The 23,117-nt window shown below is 42.6% G+C and overlaps 1 protein-coding gene across 4 annotated transcripts in view; it reads left to right on the forward strand.

The window, feature by feature from the left end:
* The window catches only part of TEX33 (testis expressed 33), a 137,232-nt gene that overhangs the window by 41,725 nt on the left and 72,390 nt on the right, over positions 1-23,117 (forward strand). For all 4 annotated transcript variants that reach the window (XM_029590073.1, XM_029590074.1, XM_029590076.1 and 1 more), the window contains exon 3: positions 6,942-7,318. In XM_029590073.1, the coding sequence (XP_029445933.1) occupies positions 6,942-7,318 (377 nt within the window). The remainder of the gene's footprint in view (positions 1-6,941; positions 7,319-23,117) is intronic.

Below are 23,117 nucleotides of genomic sequence, written 5' to 3' on the forward strand. Positions count from 1 at the left end.
GTAGTTCATACGTCAGTGAAAAATTGTTGGATAGATTAATGAAAATGGCATGACAAATCTCTTACTCAGATTTTATTTTGGATTTTTTTTTCTCTTATTAACAGATAAAATAAAGCACTTAATTACTGAAAACATTTTTCTTAGTTCATGCCCTTTCTGCCCATGAACAAGGGCAAGTAACTCAGAAGGTAGCATCATAACCCATTGTTTATTTGCTGATTTGGAATGTTTATTTTATTTCTTTAAAAGAATTTGTAACCTGCACATTCCAATGTTTAAGGTGGGGAACAGAGGTCCATTCATAAAAATCAAATATGTATAGGCACAAACAATATGAAAGTGGACAATGCCAAGAGAAGGACAGAATTAAAGATCTCCATGGCCATCACTTGTTTATTTATAATACTAATATCCTGCAAATTGAAGCACCCGGCTCTTCTAAGCAGGCTACTACAAAATGTAAACATTAAAATCTAAGCAAGCTGGACTTATCATCATAATCCTTTATATAGCTCATGCTTTTTGGAGAAAAACTGCAATGCTGCAATTAACATCTTTGCACTAGGGAAGGCCCTTAATAAATTTGAGAGAGGCATGAGAGGTGTATAAAATATGTCCTGTATTATGAAACTTTAATTTTGCAAACATCATTTAGATTGTCTGAACTGGTATCATATGACACTGTGAGGTCAATTTTTTAAAAGGGCTTGGATGCCTAACTCGGGGGGGGGGGGGGGGGGGGGGGGGGGGTAGGTTATTAAGCCATCATAAATGCGTTCCCACACAGATAATGCATGGAATTTGAAATGCCCAAAAATCTGGTGTAGCACAGCTATGTAACTGAGGTATTTGCATAGAAATGCATGCAAATCTGCTCATAAATATGGCAATGATATGCACAATATATTATTTCAAGAAAGTTAATGCTACACCTCAAGACATGTAGCTAGCTTTCCCCAAGAGCATCTGGTCTTTCCTTAAAGGGGCTATGCTAACCCCAAATCTCCCCCCACAGACCTGAGTACTGTACCCTAAAATGACAAAAGTGAAATAAAAACAAATAAATGTGTCTCACTGTTGGCCCAAGCCCCATCCTGCAGTAACCAAGCCCACACTTTTGGTATGCAATGCCTTATCCCCCTGGCCTCCCTCTCCCTCACCCCTGGACTCTTGATGGACCAGCATGATAGGCCAGTTGGCGCCTGTTTGGAAATGGTGCTGCTGGATCCCTAGAGGTACTCCAGCACACTGCGGGATCTTAGGGGGTAAGGAGGTGAGAAAAGACGAAGGGGGCAAGGTTTTGCATAGCAAATGAGACTCGGTTATTGGAAGGAAAGAGTCAGGGCCAACAGCTGATCACATTTATTTGTGATTTTTCCACTTTTCCACTCCAGGGTGTGGCAGGGGCAGTGGGAGAAGGGGTTTAATTAGACCTCGGGGATTTAGCACTCTGGACAAATAGGAGAAAGCCAGTGCTGCATAGGCCCTTTAAAAGATTTGTATATCCAATCAAATAGCCGACAAATTGTAATTACAAAATCCGAGACTATGTAAGATGTTAAGCAAAATATATATATGAAAGTCTTGGTAGCAATTTATTATCGAATTGAAATTAATCAAAAATCATGATGCAAATGTATATGTGGGACCACCACTTAGTCAGCCTAAAATTTCCTTTATAGGCTGAATTGAATTAGATCCACTTTTATGATTTTTATATGTTTTTAAACAATGCAAATAAACAGTTTGAGTCTTTGAACATCACACCTTCTTAAATATCCAACAGTGCAGGTGAGCTAAAAAATAAATGCTATATCCATCGGTAAACAAGTTACTTATCTTTGTCCACTATCAGCAAAAAATCTAAACCCAAACCCAGCAAAAAGACAACCATGGTTCTCAAACAACCTCCATAAACTTAAACAAAGCCTAAGACACAAAGAAAGCAAATGGCGTAAGGCACCCTGCCCCAGCACCTTAGCCGCCTACAAACTAGCTCTACATCACTACAAGAACTCTACCCAAAAATCAAAAAGGGATTACTATGCTAGCAAGATTCATGACCTTGTATTTGACGCCAAAGCTCTTTTTGCTTACATATCTAACCTGACACACATCAACATACCAGATATTCCCATAGACCTAGCTCAATCTAAAGCCGAGGAATTGGCTATTTTCTTCCAAGACAAAATATCTAACCTGCTAAAGCGACTGACCCCCAGCAACAATTCTCGTCCTAATGCGCCACAGATACAAAACAAAGGAACCTCCTTTGAATCATTCCAACCCATCACAGCCTATGAGATTATTCTGTTACTTAAAAAAATGAAACCTTCATCCCACCCCTTCGACCAAATACCCACAAAGCTCCTCCTTCTAATACCGGAAACGATATCCAAAACTCTGGCAGATATCATAAACTGCTCATTATCCCAGGGTCTATTTCCAGAAGACCTAAAACTAGCTTCGCTAAAACCACTCTTAAAGAAACCTAATCTAGACCCCAAGGACCCCAACAACTTTCGTCCGATCTCCAATCTTCCATTTATTGCCAAGATAATGGAAAAGCTGGTCAACACTCAACTCTCCAACTACATTGAAGATCACAAAATACTTTACCCCTCACAACATGGTTTCCGTAAAGCTTTAAGCACAGAGACGCTACTCATATCCCTGACAGACCACATCATCATGGGGCTAGACAAAGGCCAATCCTTTCTACTTATCCTTTTGGACCTTTCGGCCGCATTTGATACCGTCAAACACTCCATCCTCATCAATCAACTTGCGAACATAGGAATCTCAGGAACTGCCCTATCATGGTTCAATACTTTCCTCAACAACAGAGGCTATAAGGTCAAGATACATAATAAGGAATCCTCCCGCTTCTCTTCAGCTTTTGGAGTTCCTCAAGTCTCCTCCCTATCCCCTACACTCTTTAATATTTACCTTCTACCGCTATGTCAACTGCTAACCCACTTGAAACTAACTCACTTCCTATATGCAGACGATGTGCAGATCTTGATCCCCATCAAAGAAACCATCTCCAAAACTCTTGAATTTTGGGAAATTTGCCTTAAAGAAATCAATCGCCTCCTCTCGAGTCTAAACCTGATATTAAATACAGCCAAGACGGAACTGCTCATCATCTCACCAGAAAATAGCAACCCACCTCCATGTCCTCTAACCCACCATCTTACCACCCAAACAAGGGATTTAGGTGCAATTATCGACAACCATCTTAATCTAAAATCCTTCATCAAACAAACTACTAAAGACGGATTCTATAAACTTCAAGTACTTAAAAGAATCAAACCGCTCCTTCACATGCGAGACTTCAGAACGGTCCTTCAAGCAGTAATCTTTTCTAAGATAGACTACTGCAATTCCATCTTATTAGGTCTCCCTTCTGCTTCCATTAAACCCCTTCAGATGCTTCAGAATTCAGCTGCGAGAATTCTGACTAACACCAGGAGAAGAGACCACATCTCTCCTATTCTCAAGAATTTGCACTGGCTGCCAATACACTTTAGAATTATCCACAAATCCCTCACTATCATCTACAAGACTATCCATCACCAAGCATCCCTCAATCTTCAAATTCCACTCAGAAAGCACACATCCACCAGACCCATCAGAGAAGCCTACAAAGGATCACTCCTTGTTCCACAAACCAAAACCACTCAACACCTAACCTACAGAGACCGAGCCTTTTCCACAGCCGGACCTTCACTATGGAACTCTATTCCTCCCGATCTAAGACAAGAACCATGCCTTCCTACTTTCAGAAAAAGGCTTAAGACATGGCTATTTAAACAAGCCTTCCCAGATCCATATTGAAAGACAGTAACATCTTATAAGACACTACACAATATTATGTAAATTATTAATGTAAATAATTCATCTTTACTACTCAACTATCTTACTCTAATTCTCTCCCCAGTTTTATGACCCTGTTGTAATGTAACTTTTATTTTATTTCTTTGCACTTGTTTATGTTCTGTTTTTTGTGCACACCCTCTCGTTATTTGTAAACCGGCATGATGGGGTTCCTAATCTCGAATGCCGGTATAGAAAAATCTATAAATAAATAAATAAATAAATCTTGTAAAATAAGGTCTTATAATCTTCCCCGACATGGCACCATCAGGGGGATGTGTGGCCCGTAACGGAACTCATCAGTGGACAGCGTGAACCGTTAATCACATAAAGAGTCTCTGTGAAACAAAGAGAAACACTGGGGAATGAAAGGAAGCAGGAAATGATGATACTGCAATCTTGTTCTCAACCACACACGTGGGCATCTAAATTGAAGAATGCCAAGCTAGGTTAAGGAATAACAATCAATGGATTCATTAAGCCCTATTGGGCCACAGTGTGTAAAGAAAAAAATCCAGAATTGTTTGCGCCTATTTAATAATCTCTGATCTTCCCTCCAGTGCTGAGAGGGAAGATTATAAGACCTTGTTTTACAAGTTAAGTAACTTCTTTATGGATGCATACAGCGTTTTAATTTTTAGCTCACCTGCATTTTTGGATATTTAAGAAGTTGTGTTGTTCAAAGACTCAAAAATTTTATTTGCATTGCCCCAGCATTTGAAACCACTATCTCATTGCCATGGACTTTTTCCATGCTATTTTACCACAGGGAAAAATATCACAGGATAAGCTAACTTGCAGTACTTAGTCCTGCAGATTACTGAATCCACTGTATTTATCCCTCTGTGGGAAATACCATGCATTGGTAAATCTCCGCTGAGCTGGCTAACTCCAGGATTCATCAAAATGCTATAAAGATCCCCCCCCCCAAAAAAAAAAAAAAGTGGGTGTGGTTAGGGTAACTTTCCAGCTACCACATCAGTCTACCTGCTTTTATGAGAGAGAGAGAGAGACTCTGTAGAGGATCAAATATAAGTTTAACTATTTATACCACTGTAAGAGGGGGCACTAGTAACTCAGGATGAGGTTTGGGGGGTGGGGTAGGTTTTAAGGGGCAGTTTTACATGCACAGTCAGAGATACAATCAGCACAGTAGACATCAGTGGCAATTTGATGTCATTTGGAATGATGAAAGGTTCCCCAACCCCCAAAACCTCATCCTGAGTTATTAGTGCACCTCTCTTACTGTGGTATAGATAGTCCACTTATAAATGGTCCTCCATAGAGTCTCTCTTTCTCTCTCTCTCTCTCTCTCCTGAACTGGCATTTGCAAAAAAAACCTTTTCAGCCAGTAATGCACAGCTAATGCAGGCACTGAAAAAAGGTGGAGTTATTTCCGGCATTAAAACCTGCATTGTTGTGCGTTACTCTACTGCACACCACGCTAGCAGACCCTCATTTCCATTTACTCCGCCCAGACTCCTCCCACGCGAATACAAATTTTAAATTTGCATATGCATTTTGCGATGCGGTATTTATCGTGTGCATTACAACGCCTTCGCAAAATGATGAATCCTGCAAAAACGGGGGGGATGGGGGGGTGAAGGGGAGAAGCGGGCTTGCGAAAGCCCGCTGCCTTCGCACCATGGCGATGCCCTGGCTGCCGGGCTTTCATACCGAATAGCGCCACCGTGAACGGTGGTGCTATTCGGCGCGCTACTGCCGACGATAACGTTACTAACATCGCCGGCAGCGAAGACACTGCTGACTCCGCCCCCTCGCTGCCCCGAATCTTCCTCTCCCCACCCCGACTCCTCCCGTCCCCTAATTTGTATTATATCGCATGCAAAAAGGCCCCTTTCGAATGCGATATGACCTTGTTGCGTGCGTTAGGGCCCTAATGCATGCGATAAAGCTTTAGAAAATAACCCCCTTAGCTGGCTAATACTGAAAATCAGTGCTAGTCAATTAACTTCTCTCCTCTGACTTAATCATGCCCGCGGGGCTGCCCATTTTTAGGAAGCTGACTGTTGGTGCCTAATCAAAATGGGTACCTAAATTTAGCTACTGAGAGGAGGAAATTTGGAACAGCAGAAGTTTAACCAGTTAACTTCTGAAGATAGCTGATTAAACCCTTTGCAAATTTCCCCATTTATACTGTAGAAATGACTATTGCCATCTAAGAAACCAGTTCATATTTCTGATCAGTAGTATAGTATTATAAGTATTACAGTGCTATCTAACTTGCTAAACCTTGGTTTTATTGTGAGGGGCAGGGTTTAAAACATACTGGCATTTTCATCTCATGGAGTTGAAAACTATTGACCCCCCTTAGAAGACACTAGCAATCTTAAGAGCAGGGGTAGGTAACTCCGGTCCTCAAGGGCCTCATACCGGTCTGGTTTTCAAGATCTCCATGAAATGCATTTGCATGCATCACATCCATTGCATGCCAATTAATCTCATGTATGCTCATTATATAGTTTTAGTATATTAGGTTAATATTAAATTCCTGTTTTAGTTTTGGTTAAGTTTTATAACTGATTGTAATATGTTAAATATTCTGAATTGAGTTTTAGTCTAAGATTTTATAATTGCCTGTAATATTTTAATAGGCTAATATTTTGAATTTGAGTTTTAAATTTTATATTTTTACCTCTTATTTATGTTAACCATAGTGAAGGAACTGCACTGTGCAACGGTATACAAAAATTGTATAAATAAATAAATAAATAATATGGATACCCTGGAAACCAGACCTGCTGTTGGCACTCAAGAACCATAGTTGCCTATCTCTCTAGAGACAGTATAGGGGAATACCAAATATAAAAGTATCTCTCCCTGTTGCCTTCTTTATTTTGCAATAGTTTTCTGCTAGAAATCAAATGTCCATATTTGCTTATATAAAAATGCATGTGAGCTGCATTCTTGCACTGACTGCTATAAAACTGTGCAATGCATGCTTTTCTGTAAAGATTATGACAAGTTACAGCATCTGTGTTAAATCTGCACAAATTATTAACAAAAATCTAGCTTTTAATTCCATTTTCATATCTTTTTAGATCAGTGCCAAGACAGCATGCAAAGAAAGAAACTAACTGACAGTCACCTCTCAAGATCCCACAGAGAACAGAAAACTCCGAGAAATTCCCAGTGTCGTCTCTCCTGTCCTTCCACTAACAGAATGCAGACAGGATCCCCCCCAAAAGGCAATGACCCTAACAGCATGAAGAATGGCAGCAAACAGACAAAGCAGGATTCTGAAGGAAAGCCCTGTGATTTGGACAAACCTGGATCAAGCACGGACAGATCCGCTGCGGGGTTGCAATCCCCTACAGGGTCCTGCAGAATAGAGGAAGCCCAGAACAAAGTGGCAGAGGAGACTCAGATATCCTCAGCATCAGTGTCTGATCCAGGGACGAGCAATGACAAATTGGAGGTGATGAGTCCTTAAACTTCCCTGAGGGAAAAAAGTGCCTTGTTCCTGCCAGCAACCAAAACAGGTTTCAAGATTTTACGGTAGACAGACTTATTCACTGTTAAGACGTTGAAATACTAGACCAATATTTTTGTTCAGTGTTCACCAATGGAAGGTTTAGAAAAGGACCACAGATAGACAGCAGGTATACAGATTGTTGAGGTGTAGATATCACTTAATTTACAAAGGAGATCATTTGCATGCAAAACTAATGTGGACAAGCAATGAGGCCAAATGGAATATGTCTTAAGATACCTTAGAGAGGTTCTGGCAGCTTTACCAGAACTTGTCTTCAATTGTTCTTTGGAGACAGGAGAGGTTCCAGAGGACTGGAGATAGGCAGATGTTGTCTCTCTCCATAAAAGTAAGAGTAAGTAGCCATAAACCAGTTAGGCTGACTTCATTAGTGGGAGAATTAATGGAGACAATAATAAAAGAAAGGATAGTGAAGTATGTTGATCGCAGCCAGGGCCCAGTGCTAGCTTTTATTGCTGCCCTATATGAACAATTATTGTGCTGCCCCCTCCATGTTCTCTTTTGTTTTTTTTAAATGCTTAATTTGTATTTTTTCAAGTCAGGGCCAGTGCAAGGGGTATTAGGTGCCCTAAGTGAACCTTACAGTTTTGTGCCCTGCCCCTTCCCCATGGCACTCTCCACCCACAATTAAAAATTTTGCACTTATAATAAAAGATTTTACATGGAAAAGAACATTCAAAGTACCGTCTTTTGAGGTAAAAATATCAGAACAGCATGCATATTATATGTATAATCACTGCTGTGATGCCATCCTGAAAACCCAGCAAAAAAGCAAACAAGACACTTGGAATACATATGGTATTAGGCCTATTATACTGTGTATTGGGCATTGGCTTGGCCCTCAGAACACCATGAGTAAACTGAAATACAATTACAGTATTACAGTATAGTAAACTTCTAATACCAAAAGAGCACTAATTGCCAGTGCTCAAACACTAACAAACCTAGTTAGGAAAAGGCAACACTGCAAATATTACACTAGGCTCTAAAACACCAATATACCTCCAATTAGGAAAACAGAACAAGCCAAGCTGCTATAAATCCCTACACAGAAATTGCTTGCTAGCAGAATACCTTGCCTCGGTCACAAATGCAGAACACAGTCAAACCCTCACCAAAAACAGAATAAAGTGAGAAAAGTAAAAATAGAAATGTGCAGTCAAAAACTGAGCTGGAAACCATAAGAAGTTAGTCTCTGTATGCAGTGCAACAATAGGAAAAACAGAAACATCACCATTACTCATAAAATATCAAACAATGAAATCAAGAAATATAAACATCAAACACAATAGTAAAACCATAAAAATAAATATTTGAAAACAGCTGATGAAAAAAAATCCAATAATTAAAAACTTATACATTATTTTAAAAATTGCCCAAACACCAATTACATATTTTAGCAAACACATCAAATAACACCCAATATTGAAAACTAATAAGGATTTTAAAAAATCCCACACTCTCCATATCTGGGACTTTTGATTTCCAGTTACCCTGAGATTGTTATGGATTAGTTTGAGGGCACAAACTTTCTCAACTCTCTCTTCCTTATACACACAAATGTTCATTCTCTCACATACAGACACACACACTCCCTCTCTTTGACATGCACATACACATATGCTCCCACTCACACACTCCATCTCTCTCACACACACACTTTTTCATATACACAGCCTCTCATACACACATTCTCTCTCACACACAATGACCATCTCTCACTCACTTCTATATAATCTCTCACACAAACATATGTTCTCCCACACACACACTTCCTCTTTTTTACTCACACATGTTCTCAATCACACATACAATCCCTCTTTCACTCAGCATACTCTCACTAATACATATACACACATACTCCATCTGTCTCTCTCACATACACACTCCCTCTCTCACTCACACACACTCTCCCCCCTCTCTCACATCTGCATTCTCTCACGTTTGATTTCGAGTCACCCTGAGATTTGTCATGGATTAGTAGGGGGTGCACACACGTTCTCATTTCTCTCTTAAACACACACACACACACACACACACACACAAACACACACACTCTAACATACATGTTCATTCTCTCTCACATACACACACACACACACTTCCTTTCTGTCAGAAACACACACATATGCTAACATTTACACACTCTCTCTTACGAACACACGTTCTCATACACTCATCCTCTCATAGACACATTCTCTCTCACTCAAACATGCTCTTTCTCTCATACACAATACCTCTCTCACTCATTCCCATATACTCTCCCACTCTCACACACACACACACTTTCTCTGTTTTTCACTCATACATGCTCTCAATCACACATAGAATCCCTCTTTAACTCAACATACTCTGCCTCTCTCTCTCTCTCTCTCACACACTTACACACATGCTCTCACTTGCACACACTCTCCCTCTCTCTTACACATGCATGCTCTTACTCTCTCTCTCACACACACATACTCTCATTCACACACACATATACATTCACATACTGACTCAATCTCTCATACCCACACTGTCTCACTAACACCAGAACTTTTCTTCCACAGCTTGCAGCCATAGGGCTTCTCTCTCACTTTTCTTTCTTCTGTCACTGGTGGCCCAAGGGCCTCTCCTCTTCTCTACCTATTTTGCTGCCAGGGGGGTGGGCTCTACCAGTGGCCAGTGCTGGGACCTCCTCCTCGTCTTCCACTGATGACCTTGTGCTGAGCCTTGCACCCTATTCTTTTCTTCTGCCGCTGGTCTGCACTGGGCCTCTCCCTCTTCTCTTCTTCCACTGCCAGTATAATGGGCTGCACTGATTGCCCCATGCTGGAACTCTTTCCTTTTCTTTTGTTGTCAGTGGAATTGGCTCCTCAGCTGGCCCTGCTGAGCCTCTTTCCCTCTTCTTCTACCACCAGTGAAATGAGCTCTGCCGATTGCCAGTGCCAGCCCACTCTCCTTCCACCACTGGCAGGATGAGTTCTGCTGATGGCCCCATGCTGAGTCTCTCACTCTCTTCTCTTCTTCTGCTGCTGGCGGGATTAGCTCTGCTGACAGCTCCATCCCAGCTCTATATCCCTCTTCTCTTCTTCTTCCACCAAGGGATTGGGCACCTCCAACATCACTGCTAGACCTCTCTCCCTCTTCTCTTTTTCTTCCACTGGTGGGATGGGTTCCATCAACAAACAGCACCGGGCCTCTCTCCCTCTTTTCTTTTTTCCATTGATGGCCTCATGGTGGGCAACTCTCCTTCTTCTCTTCTGCTGCCAGCAGAATGGGATTCTCCAACAGCCACATGCCAGGTATCTCCTTTTCTGTCGCTGCAGCCCCCAGTGTACCGCTCCATGCAATTGCACAATTTGCACACCCCGTAGCACCTAGGCTGGATCCAGCAGATTACAGGAACATAGGTAGCATGATTTTACTAAAGGGAGATCATGACAAACAAATCTGACAAATCTTTTTTGATTGAATGACTAAAGGTTTAGATCAGAGGATAATTTTGGATATGGTATACTTAGATTTCACTAAGGCCTTTGACACTGTTCCACACAGCAAGCTTATAAGTAAGCTGAGCAGTCAAGGAGTGGGTACTAAGGCATTAGAATGGGTTAGAAACTGCTTGAGTGATAGGCAACAAAGGATTAGGATACTGGTAAATTGGAATTCATGCCAAAGAAAGAATAATGTGTCTCAGTGATCATTCTTGGATCCAGTTCATAAGTGAGATTGCAGTGAGGGTAGAAGGAAAGGTGATGATACTCATATCTGCAACAGGATAGATATTTCAGATTTCCATATAGAGTAGAAAAAATGAAGTGTGCTAAGAAAGCTTGAAGCATGGTAACTGAGCAGTACATGATAGAAGGTTAAGTACTAAAGTGTACTGAACAGGCATGATCTTAGGGTAACCATATCTGATCATCTCAAGGTTACTAAATAGAGTGATAGGGCTAGAACTAGAGGATTTCTAAGGTGCACAGGGAGAGGAATCACCAATAAAATAAAGAGGTGAAATAACTTTGTACAAATCATTGGTGAGACCTCATCTAGAATACTGAGCCCGATATTCTGCTGTGGGGAGACAGGTGAAGTTAGCTGAATAAACTTATCTGACTAACTTATGTCAGATATTCAGTGGCACATCTGTGTCACTGAATATACTCAGCTGTCTTAAAATTAGCTGGATAAAGTGTAATCTGGCAAACTTTAGAACTGCCTCCCACCACAATCAAACTTATATGGATAAGCTAGCTAGATAATGCTGAATATTGAATTATCCAGATAACTTATCCATTTAAATTTGACCCACTCCAGATTGCTCCAAGTTATCCAGATATATTTAATTCACCTAATCACTTACCTAAATAACTTGGGAATGTTCAGACAGGCAGGAATTTCAAAACCTGTGTTTTGTCCAAAATTTAGCTGGACAAATCATTTCAATATGGACTTCATTGTGTTCAGCTTTTAGAAACCACACTTCTAAAAGGATATCAGTAAAGGCACTCCAGAGAAGAGCTACTAAAATAGTTCAAAGAGTGAATGATAAACCCTAGAAATGATTTTTAAAGTATCTTAAGGGAGAAGATAGAATACAATCACAGCTTCTGGTTTTGTAAGGCAGATTTTTCAAAATTCTATGGCAATTCTGCATAATTTAGCATAAAGATTCATATCTCTCACTCTGCAAAATAGTCAATTTTTTTATTGAAAACATTTCACATTGTTTTTAAACAATATTTAATACCTACAAATACAAAGGTTGGCAAGGACAAAATTCAACTATTTACCATGTAAAGATATATAAGTTACAAACTTTTATCTGTGAAAGGTCACTTTTGCTTTGAAAAACAGTGCAATCATTTTTTATATTTCCTTGAAAAAGCCCTTGTCTTTCCGAGTATATGAGCATATGTATGGTGAAAATGCCCTCATCATCAGCAGTTTGTCATGCTGTTAATTACACAGAAAGATATGTGCACATTTATTGGGCACATGGTAACAGACACAAAAAGGGGTTGTGGCACTACTGCTCACAAGTTTGAAATTTGTGAGCAGTAGCACCAGTTGTCAAGATGTCTATGAATTCAAATTAATGCCTTCTCTGCCAGCTGTGGGACATCAGCATTTGCAGACTTCCAAAACACATCCAGATCTTTCTGGCTGGTGTATGGTTGGCCACATCTGCAGGGGCAAAAACCTTACTGATGATGCCGATGTTTTGATCACTGATGGCCAAGCCTGGGAACATTTCAAACTTGTCTCAGAATCTGACACTGTTGAAATTATCCACAACATGAAGTCCTCCTTTAGCACCCTTAATCCATGCCATACTGCTCTTCTTAAATCGATTAATTCTGACATTGCTTTATTTCTCTTGGATTTCACTAATTCCTCTCTACAACATGGCTCTCTTCCAGAGTCTTTAAAATAGGCTTCAGTCCATCCCATAATTAAAAAACCATCAGCTGATCCAACTCTTCTCTCCAGTTATCACCCAATCTCTTCCCTATCATTCATGGCAAAAACTGTAGAGACAGTAGTTCTCCATCAACTCTGCAATTTTCTTGATTCTAACAATATCCTTAACCAATTCCAGTTTGGTTCCAGAAAACACCACAGCTCTGAACTACTATTAATTAGGGATGTGAATCGTTTTTTGACGATTTAAAATATCGTCCGATATATTTTAAATCGTCAAAAATCATTAGAGCCGCGATACAATAACAATTCCCCCGATTTATCGTCAAAAAATCGTAAATCGGGGGAAGGGGGAGGGGAAGGGGGAGGGTGGGGAAACTGGCACACTAAAACAACCCTAAAACCCACCCCGACCCTTTAAAATAAATCCCCCACCCTCCCGAACCCCCCCAAAATGCCTTAAATTACCTGGGGTCCAGAGGAAGGATCCTGGTGTGATCTTTTACTCTCGGACCTCTGGTGCGTTGTAGAAATGGCGCCGGCGCTACCTTTGACCTGTCATATGACAGGTCAAAGGTAGCGCCGGCGCCATTTTGTTTTTTTGTCCCCCGACGGCAGGAGCGTAGGAGATCGCTCCCGGACCCCCGCTGGACCCCCAGGGACTTTTGGCCAGCTTGGGGGGGCCTCCTGACCCCCACAAGACTTGCCAAAAGTCCAGCGGGGGTCCGGGAATGACTTCCGGCACGCAAATCGTTTTTCCGTACGGAAAATGGCGCCGGCCATACGGAAACACGATTCGACTGCAGAAGGTCGTTCCGGACCCCCGCTGGACTTTGGGCAAGGCTTGTGTGGGTCAGGAGGCCCCCCCAAGCTGGCCAAAAGTCCCTGGGGGTCCAGCGGGGGTCCGGGAGCGATCTCCTATGCTCCTGATGTCGGGGGACAAAAAACAAAATGGCGCCGGCGCTACCTTTGACCTGTCATATGACAAGGCAAAGGTAGCGCCGGCGCCATTTCTACAACGCACCGGAGGTCCGAGAGTAAAAGATCACACCGGGATCCTTCCTCTGGACCCCAGGTAATTTAAGGCATTTTGGGGGTTTCGGGAGGGTGGGGGATTTATTTTAAAGGGTCGGGGTGGGTTTTAGGGATGTTTTAGTGTGCCGGTTTTCGATTTACACGATTTACACGATTTACACAATATTTAAAAAACCCAAACTGCGACGATCCGATTCCCTCCCCCTCCCAGCCGAAATCGATCGTTAAGACGATCGATCACACGATTCACATCTCTACTATTAATCTCTAGCTTTGACATGGTGAGACGAGATTTTGATTGGAGTATAGCTTTCCTCCTATGTCTTCTTGACATTTCTTCTGCATTTGACACAGTGGACCACCATATCCTACTTTCTTAGTTGCACTCTCTTGGGATAACTGGTTCTGTTCTGTCCTGGTTTTCTTCGTATCTCACTAATAGGGTACAAGTTCACATTGATTCCTTTATCTCCTCTTTGACCCCCTTCAGTACTGGTGTACCTCAAGGTTCTGCCCTCTTGGTGGCTTTATTCAATGTCTATTATGCTGCATTCTGTCCAGCCTTGGAGTCCACTCCAATTCTTTTTTCCTTTGAAAGAAACATGGGCCTTAACTGAATCATTTCTCATCTACTGTCTTACAACCATTCAAAAATGGCTTCACTGTAATTAAGCGCTAATTTATGTCTCAAAAACAGAAATCATTATTCTATCATGCTTCCTGTCAAAAATACTCCTACAAGTTTTTCATTTGATAACCATACTTTCACCGTTTCACAAACTGTTCATAACTTAGGAATCACGCTTGACCCCTCTCTGTCTTTGCGTGACCATATCACAACTGTCACCCAGTCAACATTTCACAAACTACAGCTGCTTAGTCACCTTAAACCTCTTCTAGAACATTCCAATTGTCATTCTGTTTTACAATCACTCTTATTCTCTGGCAAAGATTACCATAATTCTCTTCTAATGGGTCTCCCAATGTATGCCATTCATCCTTTACAAATTATACAGAACAAAGCAATAAAACTTTTAACCAGTACTCTTACCCATGATCATATTACTCCTGTTCTTGAATCACTACACTGGCTTCCAATATCATACCGTATACAATACAAACTGGTCATGATTATACATTCAACTACATCTAAGTAGTGCTAAGCACTTAGACGTGTAGTACTTAGTCGTGTTAGTACAATTGTGTGCTTAGCTTGATTCACGGAATGTGGTCTAATGTGTACAGTTACTCCCCTATCAGCTCTGTTTCCTCTCAAAGTCCCCCTCTCCTCCTTGCCCAGCCTCATATAACTCCTCTCCCACTAACCAAGCCTCTCCCCCTTTACCTGGACCCCTCTCCCTCCCTCCCCTTCCTGGCCAGCATCCCCTTTCCCTTTCCCAGCCCCAAACCCTCTTCCAGTCAATATCCCCTTTCCCAGCCCTTCTCTCCTTCTCACAGCCAGCGCCTTCTCTGGCAGCTCCTTTCTCTTCTCATACTTAGTATCATCTCTCCCAGCTTCTCTACCCATCCCTTGCTACCTCTAATAGAAAGCATCTCCTCTCCTTTCTGGTAGCAGAGTTTGGTCAAAACTTACTCTGAAGAAGAATCAGTCATGAGTTTCCAGCTGAAGGTTGTAATTATAACTTTACTTTAAGAACTAAGGTAAAATAACAAAGTTTAATAGAAGAACATTTCACTTGGAAAATAGATATTTACAGAGTAGAGGGAGAGGGTTGCAGCAGCTTGCCTACAGGAAAACAATCAACTCAGGTTATAAGCCAAGTAATAAGTATTGATTAACCTGTTGCTAAGCAACCTTATCATCCCTTCCCCTTTTAGTATCTGAAGCTAGGGAGAAGCATGAACCCTTTGCTGTCTGAGGGGAAATAAAGTTCTGCTGTTGTTCCCTCCAGCTCTCCACGCCTTCCAGGCCCCTCTAATCAGCTTCTTTCTCAGCTCTTCTCCCCCAGCCTCTGTGTGTTTGTGTGTGTGTCTCACTCTCACTCTCTCTGCTTCTTTCTCTACCCCTTTTCCAGCTTCTTGCACACCTCCCTCCCTTCTCATCCCTTCTCTCAGTTCCTTTCCCCATCTTCAGCAGCAGCAACACAGATCGGAGTGAAACCCACGCAGCCCCCAAGGCAAAGCGGAAGCAGGAGGTCTGTCTCTCCTGCACAGCATCTCCCTCTTCCATCCTCCAGCTGCAGCTCATTGGTCAGACAATTCCTTTGCCAGCCAATAGGCTGCAGGGGGAGGTGGGAGGAGGAGCCCAGGAGGCACAATCTCTTTCTGTTTGATTATCTCTCCCTTGGCATGCAGTACCCGGCTCATAGCCTCCCAGCCTCTTCCCAGACTTAGAGGAAGTCTGTTGTCTGCAAGTGGGAAATCTCTCACCCAATGCAGGATATTTGGCAACTGGGTTAATTGGGAGTAAATTAGGTATGGCTTTGTTAATCTTTGTTACAGCCCCATGCAGGCATTACACTGACATAGAAAGAATACATCAATATCTGCACGATAGTGGCCATTGTAAATTGTAACACTCATAGTACCATTAAGCATTTTTCTCATAGATGTTTAGCAATAATTTGTCAAGATCTTCTATTATGGAGACAGAGTTTCTGATTCACTGGCATTTTCCTCATTCTGTCTATGACAGGGGTCTGCAACCTTTCAAAATAGAAGTTATTTTGTGTTTTTTTTTCTTTGTCCAAAATATTTTGAGAGCGACAATGATGTCCAAATCTAAATTAGTACCTTTCTTTCACCCCCATCCCCAGCAATCACGCTGTTCCTCTCAATCTCCCTATCTCCAACACACTCTCTCACAACCCTCCAGATTCAGCAATCTCTCTTTCTCAATAGTCCCACCATCCACACAATCACTTTGTCAATCTTCCCATCTACAGCAATCACTCTCTCAATTCCCCTCATCCCCAGAAGTCAGATCTCTCTCTTTCTCTTCCTTCCTTGTCCCCAGCAGTCACTCCTGCAATCCTTCCCATCCCCAGCACTTTTGCTTAACTCCCCTCATTCCCAGCAATCTCTCTCAATTACCCCTTCTCTCAGCAGTCACTATTTATCTCCGTTTTTCAATCCTTCCTTTCCCAGCAGTCACTTTCTGCTCTCCTTATCTCCCTAGCCAGTCTCTCAATCTTCCCATCCTTCACAGTATTTCCCTCCCATTCCTTCCATCCCTAGTAATCACTCTTTCTCTTAGTTTCCTCATGCCCAGCAGTCACTCTCTTAATCCCCCAATACCTAGAAGTCTCTCTCTCTCTCTCTCTCTCTCAATCCCTCCTTATCGCTATCAATCATTCTCTCTTCAGCCTTACCCCCAGCAGACACTTTCTCTCCCTCATCCCTAGCAATCACTCTCACAATCCACCCCCCCCCCCAATCCTCTCTCTCTCAGTCCTATCATCCCTAGCAGTTGCTCTCTCTCAATCTTCCTCATCCCTCAAAGTTAGTCAATTGCTCTCATCCTCGGTAGTTTCTATCAGTCCCTCCAATGGTCACTCTATTTCTCGTTTTCTTTCAGTTCTCTTTATCCCCATCAGCCACTCTGAAGCTCTCTTCAGTCCCCCATTTCCAGCAGTCACTAAATTTCTCCATCCACAGAACTCACTCTCTCTCCACCCTCCCCATCCCCAGAAGACCCTCTCTTGCTCTCTTTCAATCCCCCTTATCCCTAGCAGTAGGGATGTACATCAGGTGCCCGATTGTTTGCGCTTTTGGGTTCGTGTGGCTGCGGGAAAATCTCGTTTTCCCGCAGATTGGCATTTTTTTTTTTTAGTAAAAACTCATTTTTCGGCTTAGTGCGTGCTAATAGGAGTTAGCGTGCACTAAGCTCCCGTTAGTGCACACTAACAAAAACTAACAAAAAGTAACAAAAAATATCAAAAATAGCTGTTTTTTTTGTTAGTGCCCACTAACGGGAGTTAGCACGCACTATTTTACTGATATATAACGAATTAAGAAATACTGTAAGATATTTTAATTCATTATAAAAATGGTTCACATCCCTACCTAGCAGTAACGTTTTCCAAATCTCCTTCTCACGCCCTTCTCACTCCCAGCAGTCACTCTCTCCAAATTCTCCCATATCCCTAGCATTCACACTTTCTCTCCATCCTCCTTATCCCCAGTAGTCATATTCTCTCTTAACCCCCCTCTATCCATCACTCTCTCTCTTGCTTTCTTCAGTCTCACCTCATCCACAGCACTGTCTCTCTCTCCTCTCCTTAGCAGTCACATTCTCACTATCAGTCTCCTCATCTCCAACAATTACTCTCTTTCTCTTGCAGTCTCTACTCTTACCTCGCAGTCTTTCTCAATGCTCACCCCATCCCACTGACGCTGTCTTTTTTCTCTTCAAAGAGCAGCATGAGGCTCAGGAGCCCCAAGTGGCAAACCTCTTGTCTATGGGAAAAAAGCCTTAGTGAATCAGTTCAAAAATAGGAAAGCCCTTTAGTACATCTGACCCATAGTAAATGTATACAGTCTCAGCTGTTCAATTGTAGGAGCTGGTGCTTATGAGGAAAAGCTGCCAAAGTCTAAAGGAAAAAAGGATTCATAGTTTAAAGGGGCCTTATGGTCCCTTCACAAGGAGGAAGCTGCTGCTGCCTGTATGTTAGAGGGAGGGAGAGAGAGAGGGAGCATTGTCTGAGCATGTGAGAGTGAGTATGAGAGAACATATGCGAGAGAGAAATAGAAAGTATGGAAGTAGATGAGAGTGTTAATGCATGTGAGGAAAAACTCTGCATGCCTCCTACTTTCTCCATTAATCTGCATCAATCTCAGGATGACTGGAAATTAAATGTTCCCAGGTATGGAAAGCGGACAATTTTTTTAAATCCTTATTTATTTTGATTATTGCATGTTATGGGATGTGTTTGCTGTTTCAAAATATTTTATTGGTATTTGGAGAATTTTAATCATTTTTAATTAGTTTTTAATTATTGGATATTCCTTTTGTCAGCTGTTTTGAAATATTTGTTCTATAAGTATGGTTTACTATCATGATAGTATTATATGTTTTGTTTTTTTCATTATTGCACTGCACATTGTTGCGGTTTCCAATTCAGTTTTTGTCAGCATGTTTCTGTTTATACTTTATGATCTTTTTTATTCCATGTTTGGTGAAGGTTTGTCTGTATTCTGCATTTGTGACCGAGGTGAGATATTCTGCTAGCATGTAGTTTCTGTGTAGGGACGTATAACCCCTGACTTGTTCGGTTTTCCTAATAGAAGGTATATTGGTGTTTTAAGGCCTAGTAATATTTGCAGTATTGCCTTTTTCATAGGTAGGGTTGTTACTGTTTGAGTTCATTCTGTTTTCATATGGGACGTTTACTATATTGTAATTCAGTTTACTTAAAGCTTTCTGAGGACTGACATGCTTTACAATAGTCCTAATACCATATGGCTGCAGGTGTCTTTTTTGCAGAGTTTTATGGTTGGTACCACAACATGTAAATTATACACATGTTGTAAGTCAGTAGTTCTCAACCTTTTTTTGGCTGGGACACACCTGACAGATGGTTCTCACATGCGTGACACACTGAACATGTGACCATCACGGGGCTAAATGTAAACATGCACTCTGCATCCACAGGAATCCCCTCAACCCCCAGCAATGAATGCAGAACAGATCTAGGGCATTACCCTGTACAACTCACCATACAAAAAAGATATTCTGGTTCTGATGACATCCCAGTAAAAGCAAAACAAACTCCTTTTACTACCAGGCAAAATAGCCTTCCTTATGAAAAGACAGTAATTTACCAATAATGCATATCCTATTGAGAAAACACAACAAATAAGATTGATACAAATACCTACATGCTAGTAAAATACCTCTCCTCAGTCACACACCCTTCACCAAGTACAGAAAAACGACAAATTTATAAATATGGAGACAGAAACTGGAATGGAAAACAAAAAAAGCCACTCTGCATGCAGTGCGAACCTGGAGAAATGGAAAGAGAAATATAGCACCTAACAGACTCTCAGGATTTGCAATAATGCACACAAACTAACCCACACAAAGTTACACCTGTATAATGGAACACACTCAACAGTAACAATGCTGTCTAAGAAATATAACTATTAAACCAGGCCCTAAACACTAATACATTTCCTATTGGGAAAACAGAATAAGCCAAGCTGCTATAGAGCCCCACACAGAGATAATTGTAAAGCTATACTAAAAATGTTACAAAACAGCTGCTGAACAAAATAATACCCAACAATTAAAAACTCATAAAAATTATTAAAACATGTCCAAAATTCAATAAAATATTTCAAAACAGCAGACATCGCATAATACCCAATAATTAAAATGGCAGTCAATCAAGAAAAATAAATTTTAAAAGCCACCTTTACTCACCCTCTCCAGCAACTCTCCTACTCCTTTCCCTTCCAGACCAATAGCACTCACCAGAAGCAGCAAGGGCTGCTGAAGCTCTGTCCTCACAGTCCTCTTCCTTAGCGCCCACAACCAGTCACTCACACACACACCCAATTAGACCCCACGACCAGTCTCGGTCTCTCTCTCACACCGGTCATCTTCCTGACCAGTATTTCTCTCTCACACAGAAACTCATCACCACCCTGACCAGTCTCTCTCTCAATCACACTCATGGTCTCTTATATACAAGCTCTCAATCACACACAAATGCTCTCGCACCCATTCACACCAGCTCTTACCCAGGCTTCCATTCACACCCACAGACACAAGCTCTCACCCATGCATCCATTCACACCCACAGACACAAGCTCTCACCCTGGCATCCATTCACACCCACAGACAGAAGCTCTCACCCTGGCATCCATTCACACCCACAAGTTCTCACCCTGTCACCCATTCGCAGCCACAATATCTCACCCAGGCACCCACACATACAAGCTCTCACCCAGACACCCCCACACACAAGCTCTCACCCAAGCACCCATTCACACCCACACACACAAGCTCTCACCCAGGCACCCATTCACACCATAGACACAAGCTCTCACCCAAGCACCCATTCACACCAGCTCTCACCCTGGCACCCATTCACACCCACAAGCTCTCACCCAGGCACCCACACATACAAGTTCTCACCCAGGCATCCATTCACCCCCCCCCCCCCCACACACACACACACACACAAGCTCTCTCCCAGGCTTCCATTCACACCAGCTCTCAGCCAGGCACTCATTCACACACAGACATACCAGCTCTCACCAAAAACTTCTTCTTCTTCACTGCAGGGATGGGCTCTAGTTCTGCCACGGCTTTACTCCGGCTGGCCTTCTTTTTTCGCCACCACAGGAATGGGCTCCCATGGTGGCCTCAGTCGGGTTTCTTCTTCGCCGCCATGGGCTGTGGCAGCCTTGCTTGGTTGGGGTCGGGTTTCCTCTTCACCGGTACGGGCTGTGGCAGCCTTGCTTCATCAGGGTCTGGTTTCCTCTTCGCCGCCACAGTCCCGAGGCGGCCTTGCTTCGTTGGGGTCAGGTTTTCCTCTTCACCATCATGGGAATGGGCTCCCATGGTGGCCTTGCTTCGTCGGCGTTGGGTTTCCTCTTCGCTGCCACGGTCCCATGGCGGCCTTGCTTCGTCAGAGTTCAACACTTGTATTCCTCCCACCCCACCCCCGGGCATTCTGATGCCTGCCTCACCGGCCAATCAAAGGTTTCCTCCCTTCTTTCTACTCCCACTGGTAGGTAGAAGGGAGGAGACTTCCGATTGGCCTAAGTGGGGGCAGGCAGAATGAAGGAGGCTTCCTACTGGGCAATGGGGGTAGGAAGAAAGGAGGCTTCCAATTGGCCCACGGGGGCTGGAGAAAGGGAGAAGGAAAATAGAACGGGGTAGTGGGACACCGGGAGACGTGACACACCTGCCGGAGTTTGGCGACACACTAGTGTGTCGCGACACAACGGCTGAGAAGCGCTGTTGTATAGAATACTGAATGTTCTTTTTCATGTAAAATCTGTTATTATAAATGCATATTTTTTAAATTATTTCTGGGAAAGGTGGGGCCAGGAGTATATGGAAGGCTGTAAGATTCACCTATGACACCTAATACTTTTGCACCAGCCCTAGCTGCACTGACTCCACAAGAGAAAGCTGTGCTACTTTGGCCAGGGCTTAATTTTCTCTTTTTATAAGCCCAAGGAACAGTATGGGTCACTTCTGGTTCCCCCTCCTCTGGAATTGGTAGGCAGAGCAGAGCCTGGGAACCATAAAGCTGCAGACTGTGTAGTCTGCATTCAATGGGAATGCACTGGAGTGGTGGGAGGGTTGCGGTGAAGTGGAGGCAAGCTACAGGTACAGGAAGGAAGGGGTAAGCCAGGAGAAAGTGCCTATGCAGTGTTGGGGAGGTGACTGTACTGAGCTCTGAGAGAAGCAGCTGGCTGTGGAACCAGTGAGTCTCCTAGAGAATGAGATTGGGAAAGGGAGGAAGTGCCTGCAGAATGGGGAATGGCTGTCAGCAAGCAAGAACTTTACACCATGATGCAGCAGTGTTGGATTAGGGGGCAATCAGCAGTACAGCATTAGCTTATCAGAGAGAATTTTTGTGTGTCTGTGTCAGAGTGTGAAAGAGAGACACACAACCATACATACTTTGTGAGAGAGAGAGTGTGTGTAGGGGTATCTTTCTCTCTGACACAGACACAGACACTCTCAGCATGTGGCTGTGTCTGGTGTCTGAGAAAGAATATGTGTCTTAACATCAGAACATAAGAAATTGCCATACTGGGTCATACCAAGGGTCCATCAAGCCCAGAATCCTGTTTCCAACAGTGGCCAACCCATATTACAGGTACTTGGCAGGATCCCAGGTACTTGTGTATGTGCCAGTGAAGTTTCTGCAATCTAAAAATCTGTTTGTGATTGAGCGTATGTGTGTCTGACACTGGCTGGCTGTGTCATTACTTGCATCTGGTTTAAGAGCCAGACAGGGAATCCAGGATATATCTCTGTAAAAGATATAAGCAGATGTGTAGGGGGCCCAACCAATTTGAATGGATGGAATGGTGGCTGCAGGTCTGCTCACCCCTGGTCTAGAATGTGTTCAACTTCTTAGTTATTTAGGAAAGGTGATGTTTATGTTGGATATATTTTGGCTCAATTCTGCTGGGTTTCAGGGTCTACTTAGCATGCTTTGGGAGCTATTGACACATGTGCTGCAGGGAAAGTGCATGAGGGCATCAGATATCCCAAGGGCCAGTTTTGAAAAAATCCCCCGGGCCGATATTTTACTGCAGTCTATCCCTGGGGCAGATTTGTTGCAAG

The sequence above is a fragment of the Rhinatrema bivittatum genome, chromosome 2 (assembly GCF_901001135.1).
Source record: "Rhinatrema bivittatum chromosome 2, aRhiBiv1.1, whole genome shotgun sequence".
Lineage (NCBI taxonomy): Eukaryota > Metazoa > Chordata > Amphibia > Gymnophiona > Rhinatrematidae > Rhinatrema > Rhinatrema bivittatum.